At 45.2% G+C, this 15,441-nt stretch overlaps 1 protein-coding gene across 15 annotated transcripts in view; it reads right to left on the bottom strand.

Annotated features, from left to right (window-relative positions):
• Positions 1 to 15,441, bottom strand: part of FGGY (FGGY carbohydrate kinase domain containing) — a 412,410-nt gene that overhangs the window by 76,241 nt on the left and 320,728 nt on the right. For all 15 annotated transcript variants that reach the window (XR_009345297.1, XM_059137206.1, XM_059137204.1 and 12 more), the window contains 2 exons: positions 14,851 to 14,971; positions 8,495 to 8,589 (listed from right to left, as the gene is read on the bottom strand). Coding sequence is in view for 14 of the 15 variants with exons in the window: in XM_059137206.1 (XP_058993189.1) it covers positions 8,495 to 8,589; positions 14,851 to 14,971 (216 nt within the window). In the remaining variant the exon portion in view is untranslated. The remainder of the gene's footprint in view (positions 1 to 8,494; positions 8,590 to 14,850; positions 14,972 to 15,441) is intronic.

Raw genomic sequence — 15,441 nt, 5'->3', positions numbered from 1 at the left:
CATCCTCCCTCGTGACTTCTCCATGCCCTGGTCTACAGTCTTGTACAGAGTCCCTCTACTAAATTCTCTCCGATTATCCTAATATGAAGGTGCCTTCTGTGCAGGTGTAGACTAACACAGTGACATTTTTAGGTATATCTAAATTCTAGTGGTCTATTTTTTAAACAACTAGTCATTTATTTATTTATTTTTAAAAGATTTTATTTATTTGTATTAGAGAGATTGAGCCTGAGGCGGGAGGGTCAGAGGGAGAAGCAGACTCCCCAGTGAGCAAGGAGCCCAATGCGGGGCTCAATCCTGGTGTCCCAGGATCATGACCTGAGCCAATGGCAGACGTTTAGCCTACTGAGCCACCCAGGTGCTCTGTAAACAACTAGTTTTTTAAACCGGTAGTAGGTTCTTTAAACAACAGCAATCACACTCAGCCCCAGAAGAATCCATTTTCATTCATGATAAAGCTGAATAACCCTTCGCTTTGAAGTCCTAAGCCAAGCCTTGGATTCCTGCTCCATCCCTTTCAGCCACTGGCTCTGTTTGGTAGGTCATTTCCCCTCTGCCGCCTCCCTTGTAAAATTATTCTAACAGGATAGGAAATGTCCTCATATACGACTTTTAATGTCGTATCAAATTTCTAAATGTTCGAATTTCTTGGCTATGCATATTATGAAAGACATGCCATTCCACTTTCTGAACACAAGGTTCTTTCCTACGCCTCACTGCAGAGTTCCAAATACCTCAGATAAACAAATGCAAAAAATTTTTTCTTTCTTTTTGAATATTTCTTGATCACTTGCCTCCATGTTGCAAGCAAAACTCTTTCATTGACCTCAGTACACCCTCTGTACATCCCATGACCCAGAATCCAACTTTGTCCAATGGAACGTGGTATGTAGGTATGTATGTACGTGTGTATGTATGTGAGTATCTGTGTGTATCATCTTTTTGGGCCTTTTCCCAATTAAGAAAAATTCCTGACTTACCTAAAGTTCTTGTTTTTCCTGGTCTCCTATTTAGGTCCACAACCCAATCTATTGTTCTGAACACTAAGCTCATACATCAGGGGTCTGCTCTTCATGAGTTATGAGTAGTGAGAAGGGAAAAAAAAATTATATCCAACTTACTCATTTCCAGTTTATTCCAAAAGGGGATTTTATTATGGATGACCATTACAATAGGAAATCAATTACTTGCAAGCCTTTGTTTCCACAGAAAGATCTTATACAGCTTTTTAGATTTGCACCAGTATGAAACAAACGGTACCTTGAACAAAACAAAGTTACATAGTTTGGTAAACTCTATTTTTACAGTTCTGTAACCCTTCTAAGTTTCTAAAGGTCTCAGTTGAAGTTTGGCCCTTGTTTGCTGTTATAAAAAGTCCCATTCTTAAGTTGCTAACTAAAAAAAATGGGAGGGACATACTTGGGGAAAAAAATGTTTGTTAGCTTAAATCTTTGTATTAATAACAATAGCATAAAAAGTGTCTCTTAATTAAAGCTCTGAATTAGTTCAAGTGCTTTTCTGTATCTACCTCCTTAAAAAGTAAATATAGGTGGATTATGATTAAAAGGAAATAAATAAAATAAAATAAAAATAAAACAATACAGGTGGGCAGGGTGTGAAGTCTTTCCCAGGCAAAGGAATTAGAAAATTTCCAAACCAAAGAGGGCATACTTCCTATTTTTTATTTCTAAACCTGATACCCAAACAGTGAGGACAAATGTGTGCTGTTGAGAATTTCTGTAAACCACACCACCCTGTGAAGGGCAGCTGCACTGCCATGCTGAAATCCATGCCTTTCCCAGGCAAAGTGTGTATATTTACTGGGATATGGTTTGATGGAATAAAAAGAACATGGACTTTGTATCAAGTACATCTTGATGTTTTAGAGTCTCATCTGCACACCAGGGACTGTCATAGCCCCACTTGATCCACAAAGAGTCTATGAATGGTAAGGGATGGAAAGTGACAGGCTCTGCTCCTACATCACCCTGGAAGGAGCAGCAGAGTCAAATGTTATATACTCTCTACTGAAATAATTAGAATTTTGAGCTAATGTTTTGACTTTCATACCCATAATTCCATTCTGCAAAATAGATTGGAACAGGAGATTTACAATTAATCAGAATCTGAATACGTCACCTTTTTTATTTTTTGAGAGTGAGCGATACTTGAAAAGAGAAGAATGTACTGTTAACCAGGTGTGGCAATAAGTCTAATGAATGTTAGGGCCAGCATCACATTCTTAATTTAATCCTTCTTTAAACTACTAATTCTCATTCCAGGATTTTCTGTTGACTTTCTATGAGGCATTGACATGTGGGACAGGACACTCAGAAAATTCAATCAGAAATCTGAATCTATTTAATTAGAAACCAGAATCTTGTATCTCCAGAAACACACACTTATGCAGCAAAGGGCAAAAGGCTACTAAAGAAAGTTGATAATATCAGGACCATATGTGAAATGAATAGGATTATAAAGGGCCTCAGGATGAAAGCTAGATGGAACTAAAATTCACAACAGTAGACTCCTCGTATGAGAGAAATGGGAGCCCTGGATTTTCATCCACCGTCGGTGGGAGGATAAGCCATTAATATGGATCCGAATTCTAAAAGTTGGGAAACTTTTCAGCCAAACAATTATATCTCCCTAATTTATTTTATGGAAATAATTTAGGGTATCTGCAAAAATTCAGCTACAGAGATGTCAGCTGCTGCATTCTTTAAAATAAAAGACACAAGGTAAATATTTAAAATGAGGGGATTGCTGAAATAAGCTGATATAGCCCATGGGATATAAAATTATGCGACCCATAAAAATGACAAATAAAAATGTTTACATATTTTTGGGTGGGAGAAAAACTACAGAAGATGATACATTGTATGAACACATTTTTGAAATTTAAAAAAGTGCAAAGCGGTTTAAAATTATGTATAAAAATACTAGAAGTATAAAAACCAAAGTCTTACATACTGGCAATTTTAGGCTAGTAAGATCAATGTTTTTGTTTTTTTTTTTTCAGCTTTGCTGAATTTTCTTACTTTTTCCCAATGAACACAACTAATAATTTGTAGCCCAGGAAAAAGGGGGGGGGAGCAAATCAAGAGAGAATGTGCCAAGAAATGGGATGGTTTCCAATTTCCAAACATCCCGTGATGTGTCAGTCTCTTCAAACCTCTAGCAATGAAAATCACGATCATCAGCTTCACTTTGCAGAACGTAATCAGGCAAGTAGCTTGTGACAGAAAGCCAGACAGATCTCAGACTCACAGAGAGCGGGCTCCCACAGAGTAAGACAGAACGGAGACATACTGGGTCATACATGAGATCACAGGCTTTGCAGCACAGGACAGGTGAGGAAGAGAACTGGCTCTGAAGGAAGTAAACTTTTTTTTTAAAAAAAGAATAGGAGAGGCTTCAGCGAAGCCATGCGGATGTCTGTAAAGGCCTGACCTCCAGGCCAGACCACTGTGGTCAGTGCGGATGGTTTCCCTTGTGGGCACACATCACAGCAAGGGTGAGTAATCACGGCTCTCAACAGGCCACTTACACGAATTGGTCTGCAAGACACAGGAGTCTGTCTGGAACACGACAAGGAAAGCTGATGGTGGGAACACACGGAGTCAATGGTTTACAGAGGTGGCAACCCTCACGCCATGGGGGGAGAAAGGTTTTGATTAATTGGTTGATTCCAAGGGTTTATTTTCTTTATAGTGGTACGTGCCTTACATTGATCGGGAATTCTTTATCTCTTGTTATAGTCCCCTTTTGCTGATTTCTGTTTCAGAGGCTTCCTCCGCTGCTTTTCTTGGGGGCGGGGGAGTAAGGAGCAAATGTCCACATAAATAGCACTGTTAGAATTAAAGCTTTTTTTGAATAAATAGATTGGGAACAACAACAAGAAAGCTTTGTCTTTTAAGATAAGAAATTACAGAAAGCTGATGACATCTGCAGGAGCTTGAAGGAAGCAGAAAATGGAACGTCATTTTGTATTTCTGCCTCTTTGCCATTCGACTGAGTTTTCTTTCATAGCATCTTGAAACTGGTTTCTCGTTTCACGTGTCCTTTGCATTTCTTCAAACTTCACTACTATCTGTGCTTAGAGAATGTGAGCACATTGGTATTTCATGAACTTTTTTTTTTTTCCCCCAGTTTGTTCCTTTTCCAAGGAGCAAAAAGGAGGGTTTTCTGGGAGCCTAAAGAAGGGTTATGGGTTGCTCCCAACTTTCTAATCACTATTATTTGCTTTCTAGGACATTCAGAATTAGAGAATCATTTCATAGTGCATGGACAGCCAAGGGAGTGATAAGGGGTGACTTCTGGGAGAACAGGAGAGGAAAGATAAAGAGGTCACAGAGGTCAAGACTGCATGGATTCCATATTCCAGTGAATAAAAGGAGGAAGGAAGATGCCCCCTTGAGCCTCCTCCCACTTACTCAATAGTTGATCTTTTACCATGAGGTGGCATCTCTGTGGTTTGATTCCATTCTACTGATTAAGCTACAGATCTGAGCTATCTGTGAACATAACCATGCCATGGAACCTGCCACACTATCTATTGGAATAGAGTTTTGAAAACTACTAAATGGAGAACACCATTTCTAGAGAGAGACAACTCTTTAAGAATTATTAGTCATTCTAGTCTTTAATGCAGATGGATGGCTACATCAGTACCCTCTGTGGGATCCTCATTTGAAAGGGGGACTAGCAGGAAGCTTTTGATGTCTAAGGTATGAGAGGGCAGGAAGGAAGCAGGAGGTAGTGGGAGAGAGAGACTATGAGGATGGCCACATGAATGAATAAAAGAATAAGAAGTGGAGGCCAGGCACTGTTGGCAGGCTTTAAAATGTGAAATAGTAATGGCCCCCATGCTGACTAATCTCTCCCCTTAATATTCCACCAGAACATTCTACCCACGATCCCTCTTCATCTGATAAAATTTCCCCAGGATTGCAATAGACAGACAGGTTTTCAGTTATTATAAATAATAAAACTGCAATTCTAAATCTTTCTGACCTATTGCTATCACTATAGGAAGGCAGAGCGCTCTACCCCTTACTCATGGGCCCAGAAAATCAGGAAACCCTGTCTTCCCTAAGATCTCTTTCCTAGGTCTGTAGTCTGGGTCTTCTAAACTCTTCCTAGTCTTTCATTCTTCTGGAGGAGATGAGTCTGGCAGGGTCTACCAAAGTCTGCGCACTATGGTAGTGTAAAGTGAAATCCTCCCTCCAACCACTGAATGTGTGGTCTATGAGAAGAGAAAGCAACATTGAGTTGCTGGCAGGAATTGCTCAGCTTTCTTACAGGAAGGGGTAGCAGGCACCTTGAAGACCAAGCAGGGTCTCTCAAGTTCAAAGGACGAACTGTACTGAAGTTCTAGTTGAAAAATATGAATCACAGGGAGAAAGCAAATCCATCGATTTGCCAGAGCCTTCAGCTCATCCCCAGACCTGGGGCACATGGGGTTCGTGCCTCTTCTTTGGAGAGGGGTGAATGAAGACAGGACTAAGTGCATTTACATTTCCAAAGTGGTTCTGAACATCATCGCTATAGCGATGTTGATAATCATACTTGGGGCTCATTCAGGTCATTAGAGTTTTCAAGGTTCTTTATCTCAATAGTCCCACACGAGTGGCAATTTTAAAAAGGAAATAAGCAAATTAAGCAAGTACCTGGAGAGGCCAGGTGACACTGCCTGAAGACAACAGCAAGCAAGCACAAGGGTCAAGACGACACGGTTCTTTTGGGGATACAAGGACAGATGAGCTTTCAGGGCTCTCTCAGCTGGGGACTCTCTTTACTAGATTATAGCGTCTCCTAGAAATTCTAGTCACATGGGGCTCATACTTCTTTGGTTTTAACAGGAGAGAGGAGCTTGTCTTTAAAATGCTGTAAGACTTGCAGCTGCTACTCAAATCACCAACCCCAATATTCGATGCACCCTATCTAAGATTCTGTTCCAGAAGATTCACAGAAAATCTCATGTACTGACGATGATGTCAGTGCGGAATTAAGTTCAGTTTCCACTTAGGGAAAGATGTGAGTGGAATCGTCTTGGAGCTAGAAACTCCAGACTTGACCAAGATATCACTGAGGTCCCTAAAGTCACGGTATTGCATTATCTATCTCATGAAGCAGGCCCCCTCCCACACTACTCTTTGTTCAAGCTGCAGACTGACTCCTGATTTGTGACCGATGGCATTTCTTTTCAGAAAACACAGCTTTAAACATTTAGGAAGCCAAAAACAATTTTTAACACAAAAAGAGAGAGAAAAAATAAAGTGAACCAAGTATAAAAAGAATGAAAAATCGGGAAGGGATATAGATCCAGAGGACCTCAGTTTCAATTTTGCGTCTGCCCTGTATTAACTGCAGTCTTGGGAAAATTACCAAAAACCCCTCGGAGCTTTGGTTTCCTCTATACAGAACACAAGAATGAAAACATCTTCTCTTCAGGCAGAGAGGCCATCAAGATCAACAAGATGCCTTAGTCCGCCCATGCCACTGTAATGCAGTGCCATAGACTGGGCATGTAAACAACAGAAACTTATTCTCTCACGGTTCTGGTGGCTGGACACCCAAGATGAAGAGGCCAGCAGGGTCAGGTTCTGGGGAGGGCTGTCTTCCTGGTTTGCAAAGGGCCTCACTTGGCAGAGAAAGCCCCAGTTCTCTGGTGTCTCTTCCTAGGGAAGGGCACTAAGCCCGTCATGCGGACCCCACCCTCACAGTTTCACGAGACCCCAATCACTACCCCAAAGACCCAATTTCCAAATACCATCACACTGGGAATTAGGGCTTTAATGCAGACACATGGGGGGACGTGTTCAGGGAACAATATGATGCCAGACTACGCAGGGCCCCTCGGAGCATCTCTATGGTTTTGGTTTAGCTACTACTTGTCCCCGGAAGGGCATCTCGTTGTGAGAACACCTCCATAAGTGGACCCATCAAAATACTGACAAGTCATTGACAGTTCAACAATAAAGAACTCCATGCAGTGTTTTTGAGAGAATACCAGAAAATCCAGAAATTGTTGAGAATTGAACTGTACCAGTTGATTATAAACTTCAATTAAAAGCCACTTAGCATTCATGACTTGGGAAAGGTATTTTACAGACATCGTTCCCCAGGTTTGGCCACTGTGCAGGACATCACATGTCTCAAAATGTGTACAAAGTGCACAGATAGCGAATTAGACTTGTGCACCTGTGTTTCTAACAGTGTCCCCTTTGGTTCTGTTACCTTTTTGGATCTCTATTGTCTAAACTCTGTTGCCCGTGTAGATTACAGATGCCAGGAAGATCACAGGAAGAGCTCCCAGCACAGTGACTAGTACACAAACAGCACTCTAGTGACTAGGTTTCTGGTGGAAAACCCGGCTTCTCATCCTGACCTGGAGACCATGGATAAGTCATTTAAGCTCTCTGAACAAATATTTCTTGAACTCTCTGTTGAGGCTGGGTAGCCAGACTCCTTGGTTCTGGCATTTACTAGTTCTTCCAACCAAGGCCAACTTATTTCACTTCTTCATGCCTTAACTTCTTCAACTATAAAACGGGAATAATGGGACTATGTGTACATTCCTGATCTAGAGAAAGAACTCAAATGTACTCCTTATGATTATTACAGATAAAGAAATGGAGTGAAGAACAAAATGGTCAGGTCACAGAGCTAAGGAGGCAGTCAAGACAGGATCTGAGCCCAGGCAGCCGGAGTCCTCCTCTGCTGCTTCTCCACCTTTTCATGAACCCATTGTTAATATTATTATTTTATCACTCAGAGTCTCTCCATAAAACCTACGTATGAGATGTCTTTTGCAATTTGGTGGCAGGAAAAGCCTTGTCTCCCACAAGAAACTAACATTTCCTCTTTTTTGAAAACAAGAATTACGCAATTTATCATGGGTTCGTTTTTTGTCTTGGCTGCCAGGAAGCTCAGAATCAAATTCTGTGCTCCATCACGGCCACTGAGTTATTTCCTTCTTCCTATATCTTTGTTCCTTATTTTCCTCTTTAATTCTTCTTCTTCTTCTTCTTCTTCTTTTTTTTTTTTTTTTAACACATTCTCATTTGTATCCCTTATTGATAGAGCCCTCGAAATTATTTGGAAAGTGGTGGGCGGAGATGAAATAAGCAAACAGAAATCTGAAATTTACATGAAACACTGACATTTTGAAACTTACCTGTGTCATTTGCTACAAGAAATTTTAGAAAAAGGTCAACAGGAAATTAAAAGAAATAATTTAAGAGCTATTTTAAAGGAGAAAACAGAAAACTAACAGAAAAACAGAATGACCAGCACTAACAGAGGCCAAGTCAAATGAAAACCACAATAAATATGTCTGAGGCTAGAAGTGTTTGTGCTTTCCCTGGCTGGAACCTATCATTTCTTAATTATATCCTATGTGTGTTTTGCAAGATGTGAGCTGCTGTCGAGAGGAAGGATAGCCTCAGACAGGGGAGGAGCCACGTCCCACCCCTTGGTCCTTACATACCTGTACAGAAGCGAAATCTCCCGAGGCACAGGCACCCAGAATAGCAGCGCCCACAAGAACAGACTCCACCTCTTGCGACAGGACCACAGGCATGCCTGCACAGGACAAGGCACACCTTGGTTAGGGAGCCAGCAACAGAAACACCTGACATGATGTGGCGTGAAGGCCACGGTGGGCACCCTCTGCCTCCTCCCCAAGTGCTCAGGTCCCTGGGCTGACCTGATTCTAAAGGATTTCACAGCCTGCGTCTGCTGGTAAGGCAGCCAGGAGCCCCAAGGGACCCGCCACCCCATGTATCAACTCATGAGACCTCTTTGCCCAGGTCTCCCAGACTCCTGCTAGCTGCTACCTGCCATTTGGTTCAAGTTCCCTTCAACAAACACTTCTTGAGTGCCTCATGGAGCGCGGCGAATACAGAGATGGATCTGACCGGGTCCAGCTATCCGGGGCTCAAAAAGATGGTGGATAAGAAAGAGATAACGACCATGCTGGAGGTTGGTTCTCCAGCTGAGATGCACTAAGAATGGGGAAGAGTAAGGGAGTGTAACTAATCCTTCTGTCAGCTTCCTATTTCTCTGCCTATAAGCCTCGGACCTGATGCCCACCCTGACTGTCCGCTCCTCTCCTGGCCATGCTAGCCTGGCCTCCTTGTTTTCTTGAATCAGCTTCAGGGCACTTGCCCATGCTGTTCCTTCTGTCTGCGTCACTTCCTCCCAGATGCCCACACAGCAACTCCCTCTGTGTCCTTCGTGTATTTGTATAAACCCCCATTTCTCACTGCGGCTATCCCGACCCACGACTCCCCGCCCCCCCCACCCCCATTTTCTCAGCATCTTCCAACACTGCATGATTACTTATCTTGTTTACCATCTGTCTCCCCTGCTAGAACAGAAGCTCCGTGAGGCCAAGCACAGGGTTTCGGCCACAGCTGAACTGAGACTAGTTAACCACGATCTAGCACATGGTAAAGGGCTTAAATGGTGAAAGAACCCATGTCCCGGAGAGGGAATGGAGGTTCACCAGAAAGGCGATGGGCATTATGGAGGCATCTGAAGGATGGACAGTGGTCCACCAGGCAGCAAGAAAGTCCTCCACATGCCAGCTCCTGGAAGTGGAGGGTTCACAGTGGGTTTAAGGTGAACAGAAAGAATTTAGAAGTCTCAGGATTTTCCATGTGTGTATATATGTATAATATAAATAAAAAATGTACAAAATGTAAGTATAAATGCATTTGCTAATCAGGAGGTGGCAGCAGACTCCACAGAGGTAAGCTCTGTAGCCAGACCTGAAAATCTTCTACTCTAGACATTAGACTGACTTTTCCAAAGACTTGTCTTCCTGTCTTTTCTGGGAAGAGCTCCCTGACACATTCACCCTGGGGGGTGGGGGGCTCCCACTACCTCCTGACTCCTCCTGCTATTTCTAGGCTGGGTCAGCTGCCCAGGCCACCTGGACAAAGGGCGGAACTGAATCACCACCACCACCACCACCCCCGCTACAGCCCAGGGGGCTCGGGAATACCAGATCCCCAGACCACAGGGCCCACCTGAGATTCTGCTGGAAAGTATTGGGGGCGGGGTCTCTGGGAAAAGCTCAGAGCCAGTTCACTGGCCCTGGGTCTTTCAGAAGTTACTTAAAGGTTTAGCTTCGGTTTCCCAGTGTGTAAAATGGTGATGAGAGTAAGTCTTGTTCAGGAGAGATGCACCCACGGGGCTCAGCACATCTCTAGCCTCTGTCAAGCCCTTGAGAACGGTGGCGGCTACCATCCCAATGAAGACTGATGGCGAGTGAAGGCCTTTTATGTGCACTTCAGCTGGGCTGGAAACGGGAACAGTGGGAAGGGACAGCGCAGGTGCCCACCCACTATCTAGAGGGGAAGGACAGTCACCGGGCCGCCCAGAAGGGCTGTGTTGGCCAAATCAGGAGAGCACTGCATGCCTTTGCAGAATCCAGGGATCACACGGACGGGAGAGTGACTGCGGCCATCCCTGTGGACCCAGCCTCTATTAGAAGACAGCAAACACCTCCAAACGCCATTCACCTCCCAGCCCATCCTGACCCTGTCAAAACCCTAACAAGCTCTGAGCAGGAAGGAGTGACCTGCAGTGTTCCCTCCCCTTGGGAACAGGAAACCAGAGTGAACCTGATGAATCCCCCATCAGCTCTCCAGCTGCACCCTAAGTTTTCTAGAGCCAGACGGGGAGAGTTTGAATTCTGGCTTCCTTGCTGATCTAGCTGTGTGAGCCGGGGCCAGTTACTGGACCTCTTTGTCTCTGTTTCCCCACCTACAAAATGGGGTTAAAAATTCACCACCCTCTAGGGCTTCTCCAAGGATATTGTAGGCAAGGCACTTACAATACTGCTTGGGTTGGAGAAAGCACTACATTAGCATTAGCTGTTAGGATTCTTAGTATTGACCTGATCTCTAAAGGCTCTTTTCACCCCGGCCCCCCTGGGGGCTGAGGTGTGGAGGGAATCCAACTCACTGCTTCCACGTCTCCTTCAGATCAGTCCCTGCCCACCTCCAGCCTCTGTGGGTCCAGGGACACTGGCGTGGGTAGACCTCATCAATGGCTCGCTTGTCCTCATGGTCATGTCCTTGACCAAGCTCTAGTCCAGCAACCTCTTTACATAGCCCCTCAAGTCTCAGGTTGGTTAGGTCCCTGCCTAGACCCTGCAAGCTTCGGGGTGGTAAGACTGTGGGTGGCCCCAGGGGGCTGCCTGGTCATTGGGGTTTCCCTACAGCCCACCCACACCTCTGCAAGTAGACTCTATGTTGGACTTTCCTCTAAACCTCGAGTGTGTCAACTGTTCCCTGCCAGGCCCTGCCTGGGCTTGACTTACACTGACACCAGCATCCTCTGGTCCCCAGTCTAGTCTCTGGACATTGGGCAGAGTACCCAGAGCACTTTCTCTCTTTGCCATGACCCTTTTGGCAGGACGTTAGTGTTCTCCTTTGCACCCCCCCGCCAAGCCCAGTGCTTGGTACACTGGTGTGCTCCGAGATGGCCTCTGACTTGAATAAATGGAAGGACAAATGATGGAAATACTGAACAAGACAGAATGGGGGAAACCCTCGCTGTAACTGCCAGAGCTGAAAAAACAAAATTCAGATGGAGGAACATTTAGTCCCAAGTCAATGGGGGAAACCTACAATTACTTAGCACACACCAAGTATTTCTTGAAACCACAGTGAAACTAACTGCCAGAGGTCCAGGGAGATTCTTCCTCCTCACGTAGAAGACATTTTCCCAAGTTGGCAAAGCCCCAATCTCTCTGCTTGCACAGAGGAGCCTGCTCCCCAAATGGCAAAGATTTGCTTACAAAATATTAAACTGCTTTTTTTTCCCCTCAAACACACTTTTTTTTTTTTTTTTTTTTTTTGCATGGGGCTGCTTTAAGGGAAGAAGCGAATGGACATGTATTGAAACTGACTTTGAGCCCCCACAGAGCTTGGTGCTCACATACCCGCCAGCGGGTACTTCTCAGCGGGACGTATGAGAGGAAGAGAATATTCTTTCTTTCAGAAGAGGACAGCGAGGCTCGGAGAGGTAAAGCAATTTGCCCAAAGTCACAGAGGGGATCCCTTGCTGTTTCCATGACTGCACACGGTCTCCAGAGAATCTTCTAAGTCCCGTTGTGTTTGCGACAGGTATCCCTAAGACTCCAGTAGGTCCAAAGAAAACTAGAGCAATTACAATGTTGAAAGGCATCAAAGACGCTACCTACCCACCCGCCGCTGTGTACGTGCCTTTTACAGGAACAGATGCAAATGTGTTCTTTTCTCCCAGCACTGGGTGAAGGCGAGGAAGAAGGCAGCTCTGCCTGGAATGTGAACTATTTTATCTGATGCATTAATGAGTTGAGCAGAACCCAAAGCATCTAAAGGCAGATGCACTTTGCCATCACTTGTCAGTCACAGCTTTCCAAAGCAGAGGAATTCTAGCCAAAGAAAAGGTCCCTTTGTCTGGAACTGGAACTGGTCCGCAGCCAGAGACAAAGGGTCCAGTTTCAATCGGAATCCAAATAACGATGAACAGCCTTTTCATTTAACAGCCTGAAGACCAGTTTCCAAAGCAGAACTTTCTGTAAAGCTGCTGCACCCCCTACTTCTGAGTCAGCTCAGGGATGTGAGGCCTGGAAGAGGACCCACTTTCATTAAGGCGGGAGCCACAGTGCAGGGTCAGGACCCAGGGGCACTCAGACTGCTCTGCTCTCTCGGGCCCTCTGCCCCATTTCCCGCAGGTGATGTCTCAGACCAGGGGGATCTTCTCCTGCACCCAGATAGGAAGGCTTTGTGGTTTTGAGAGGGCAGCAAATTGGGAAGTCACTCACAGATCACATTTTAAAGGGGGATCTTATCTGACCCACCAGCTGACTTAGATAAAATGTGGTTACTGGTTTTCTCTTGGGGAAAATTACAAGGTAATTGGGCTCCTTTTTAAGGTCTTTCTACTTTTTTGCCTCAGAATGGCCCACATCCATAGGCTGTAGACTCTTTGGTAAAGAAACAGTAATCATCACTTGATTACAAACTGCTCAGAAAAGCTAAGAAACCTGGATGGGCAGTGCAGTGTAGGGGGTGCTGGGCCTAGACACTCCCGGGTCACGGTCCTAGTGCCACCCCTCCACTCTCACTGATGTCTGACTTCGGACAAGCAATTTCACCGACCTCCCTGAGCCTCAGTTTATTTGTCTCTAAGATGGCACCAATTTCTACCTCACAACAGTTCATGAGGTTTAATATATAATGACTCCAGCATCACACGGTGGGAGTTTGGTTAATGGTAGTAATTTCCATACTAACATTCTGATATATTTACCCTGGGACTAGGTGCTTTTTTGGGAAAAGTCCTCTGGTTTGTACCTCAGTCTTCTTACCTCTATCTAAAACGGGGATAAGTATATTAATTAGCATTAATAAGCATATTAATTAGCAATTAATTTGTCTCACAAAGGACAAGGGTTAACTATGCCCTTGGCATTTGGTAAAGCTCTCCTTTGCAGGGATCTGCATGGTCTGGAGTGGGCACTGGTGACATGATGAGGCAGCATCCAGGGCAGGGACCTTGACCCACCCAATTGCCAGGGAAGGAGCCCACGGGATGGGGAAGAGCAAGAGACCATGACGAAGAGATGCCATTGAAGGGTGGGCTCATGTCACGCTTTGAGTTGGGGCTGTGGGCAGGGTTCATTCCCCTTCTGCTTCCTTTCCCTTGTCCTGCTCTGGTGCTTGGCCATGATGTGTGGGTCCCGGGCTGGGGTGGGGAGGATGCCAGTCTCTAGGAGACACCATGGGAGAAAGGAGCAAGAGGCCAGAGGCCACGAGTTCCCGAGGGATGGAAATCCAGGCTCGGCTCTGTAATACTAGCATGCCTCTGGCCAATGGGGTCCCTTTCTTAAGGTCCAGGGATCTGCACAAGCAATCCTGCTCTGCTGTGCTCATATCACAGAGGAATCAGCCCATGACCCTAGATTTTCTCTGTGTCACACGCTATGAAAGAATCGTAAGATCTTGGGGTCTCAGGGCTCAAATTCCCATCTGCAGCCAGACCCCTGTTCCCACAGCAGTTGGCTCTGTCTTCTTTCTTCAAGACAGCTTCCTTGTCCCTTCCTTCTGACCACTTGCCCTGCCTCATCGCAGGTCCAAACCAGGGTGCAGTACCCCACCATGTCCCCATAAAACTCCATGTATTTCTTACTCTGAGCTCCTGCCACACTACGTTTGCACATCCGTCTGTCCTTGTCAACAGACTTCGAGATCTTTGGGGACAGGAATCCTGTATTACTCGTCTGTGTCTCTTCAATATTCCCCACAATCGTGCATCAGAAGAGGTGCTCAGACAGTTTCAGAAGTGCTTAAATTACAACCTAGCTCTTGCTGACATCTCTCATCTTGTTTCTTGGGATTATTCAATCATTGGATTCACAGAGAAGTCACTTTCTCTATCATGACTATAAACACTTCACAGTTATCAAAAAGAAAGAAAATACATTTTTACCTAAAGATTCAAAATAATCTATGGGGCACCTGGGTGGCTCGGTGGGTTAGGGCCTCTGCCTTCGGCTCGGGTCGTGATCCTGGGGTCCTGGGATCGAGTCCCTCATCAGGCTCTCTGCTCAGCAGGGAGCCTGCTTCCCTCTCTCTCTCTGCTTGCCTCTCTGCCTACTTGTGATCTCTCTCTCTCTGTCAAATAAATAAATAAAACCTTAAACAACAACAACAACAACAACAACAACAAAATAATCTGGCACATCACCCCTAACCTCTGCTATTTCCAACCCCGTGCGGCCCTCAGCCAGGGACATCTGCTGCCAGGCCCCAAACGACCTATTCTCTTCCTCCCCAGACTCACCAGTGATGTCCGCATGCATCTGTACAAAAAGAGGATTCTTGCTCAGGCCTCCACACAAAAAAAGCGTGCTGATAGAGTGTCCCCCCGCCTCCATGGCCTCTATGATGAGGCGGGTGCCAAACTGAAAGGGAAAAGCAGAAGAAAACATCAGTATAGCAGCGCAAGGAAAAGCTCTGGAGCATTCACTAAGTGCTTACCCAGCCCCAGACACCACACTGAGAGCTTTGCACACAGTCTCAGAGCGCTGAGGCTCCGAGAGTTAGGCTGCTTCTGATCACACAGTTAATGAAGTCGCAGGGCGGGAATTCCAACCTGGGCCCGTCTGACTCCAAACCTTCTTAATTGCTCTACCATGTGCTTCCACCAGTCGTTACACAACATTGGCAAAACCAACCGACAATGTTCACACAGTTAATATGAACGGGCTTCCCCGAGGCAAATAATTACGGAGTGTCCACTGTGGCCTGGATCCTCTAGCAGGGATGGGGGCTGGAGGAAGTGGCCAGGGGTCTCTGAGTCAGTCTTCCTGCCAGTGATAGGAGCTAAAGAGGTTTGTTCTTTGGAAAAGGGTGCTCAATTACACCAGCAACA

Source organism: Mustela lutreola, chromosome 10 (genome assembly GCF_030435805.1).
Source record: "Mustela lutreola isolate mMusLut2 chromosome 10, mMusLut2.pri, whole genome shotgun sequence".
Lineage (NCBI taxonomy): Eukaryota > Metazoa > Chordata > Mammalia > Carnivora > Mustelidae > Mustela > Mustela lutreola.
This window is presented reverse-complemented; position numbering and strand designations above follow the sequence as displayed.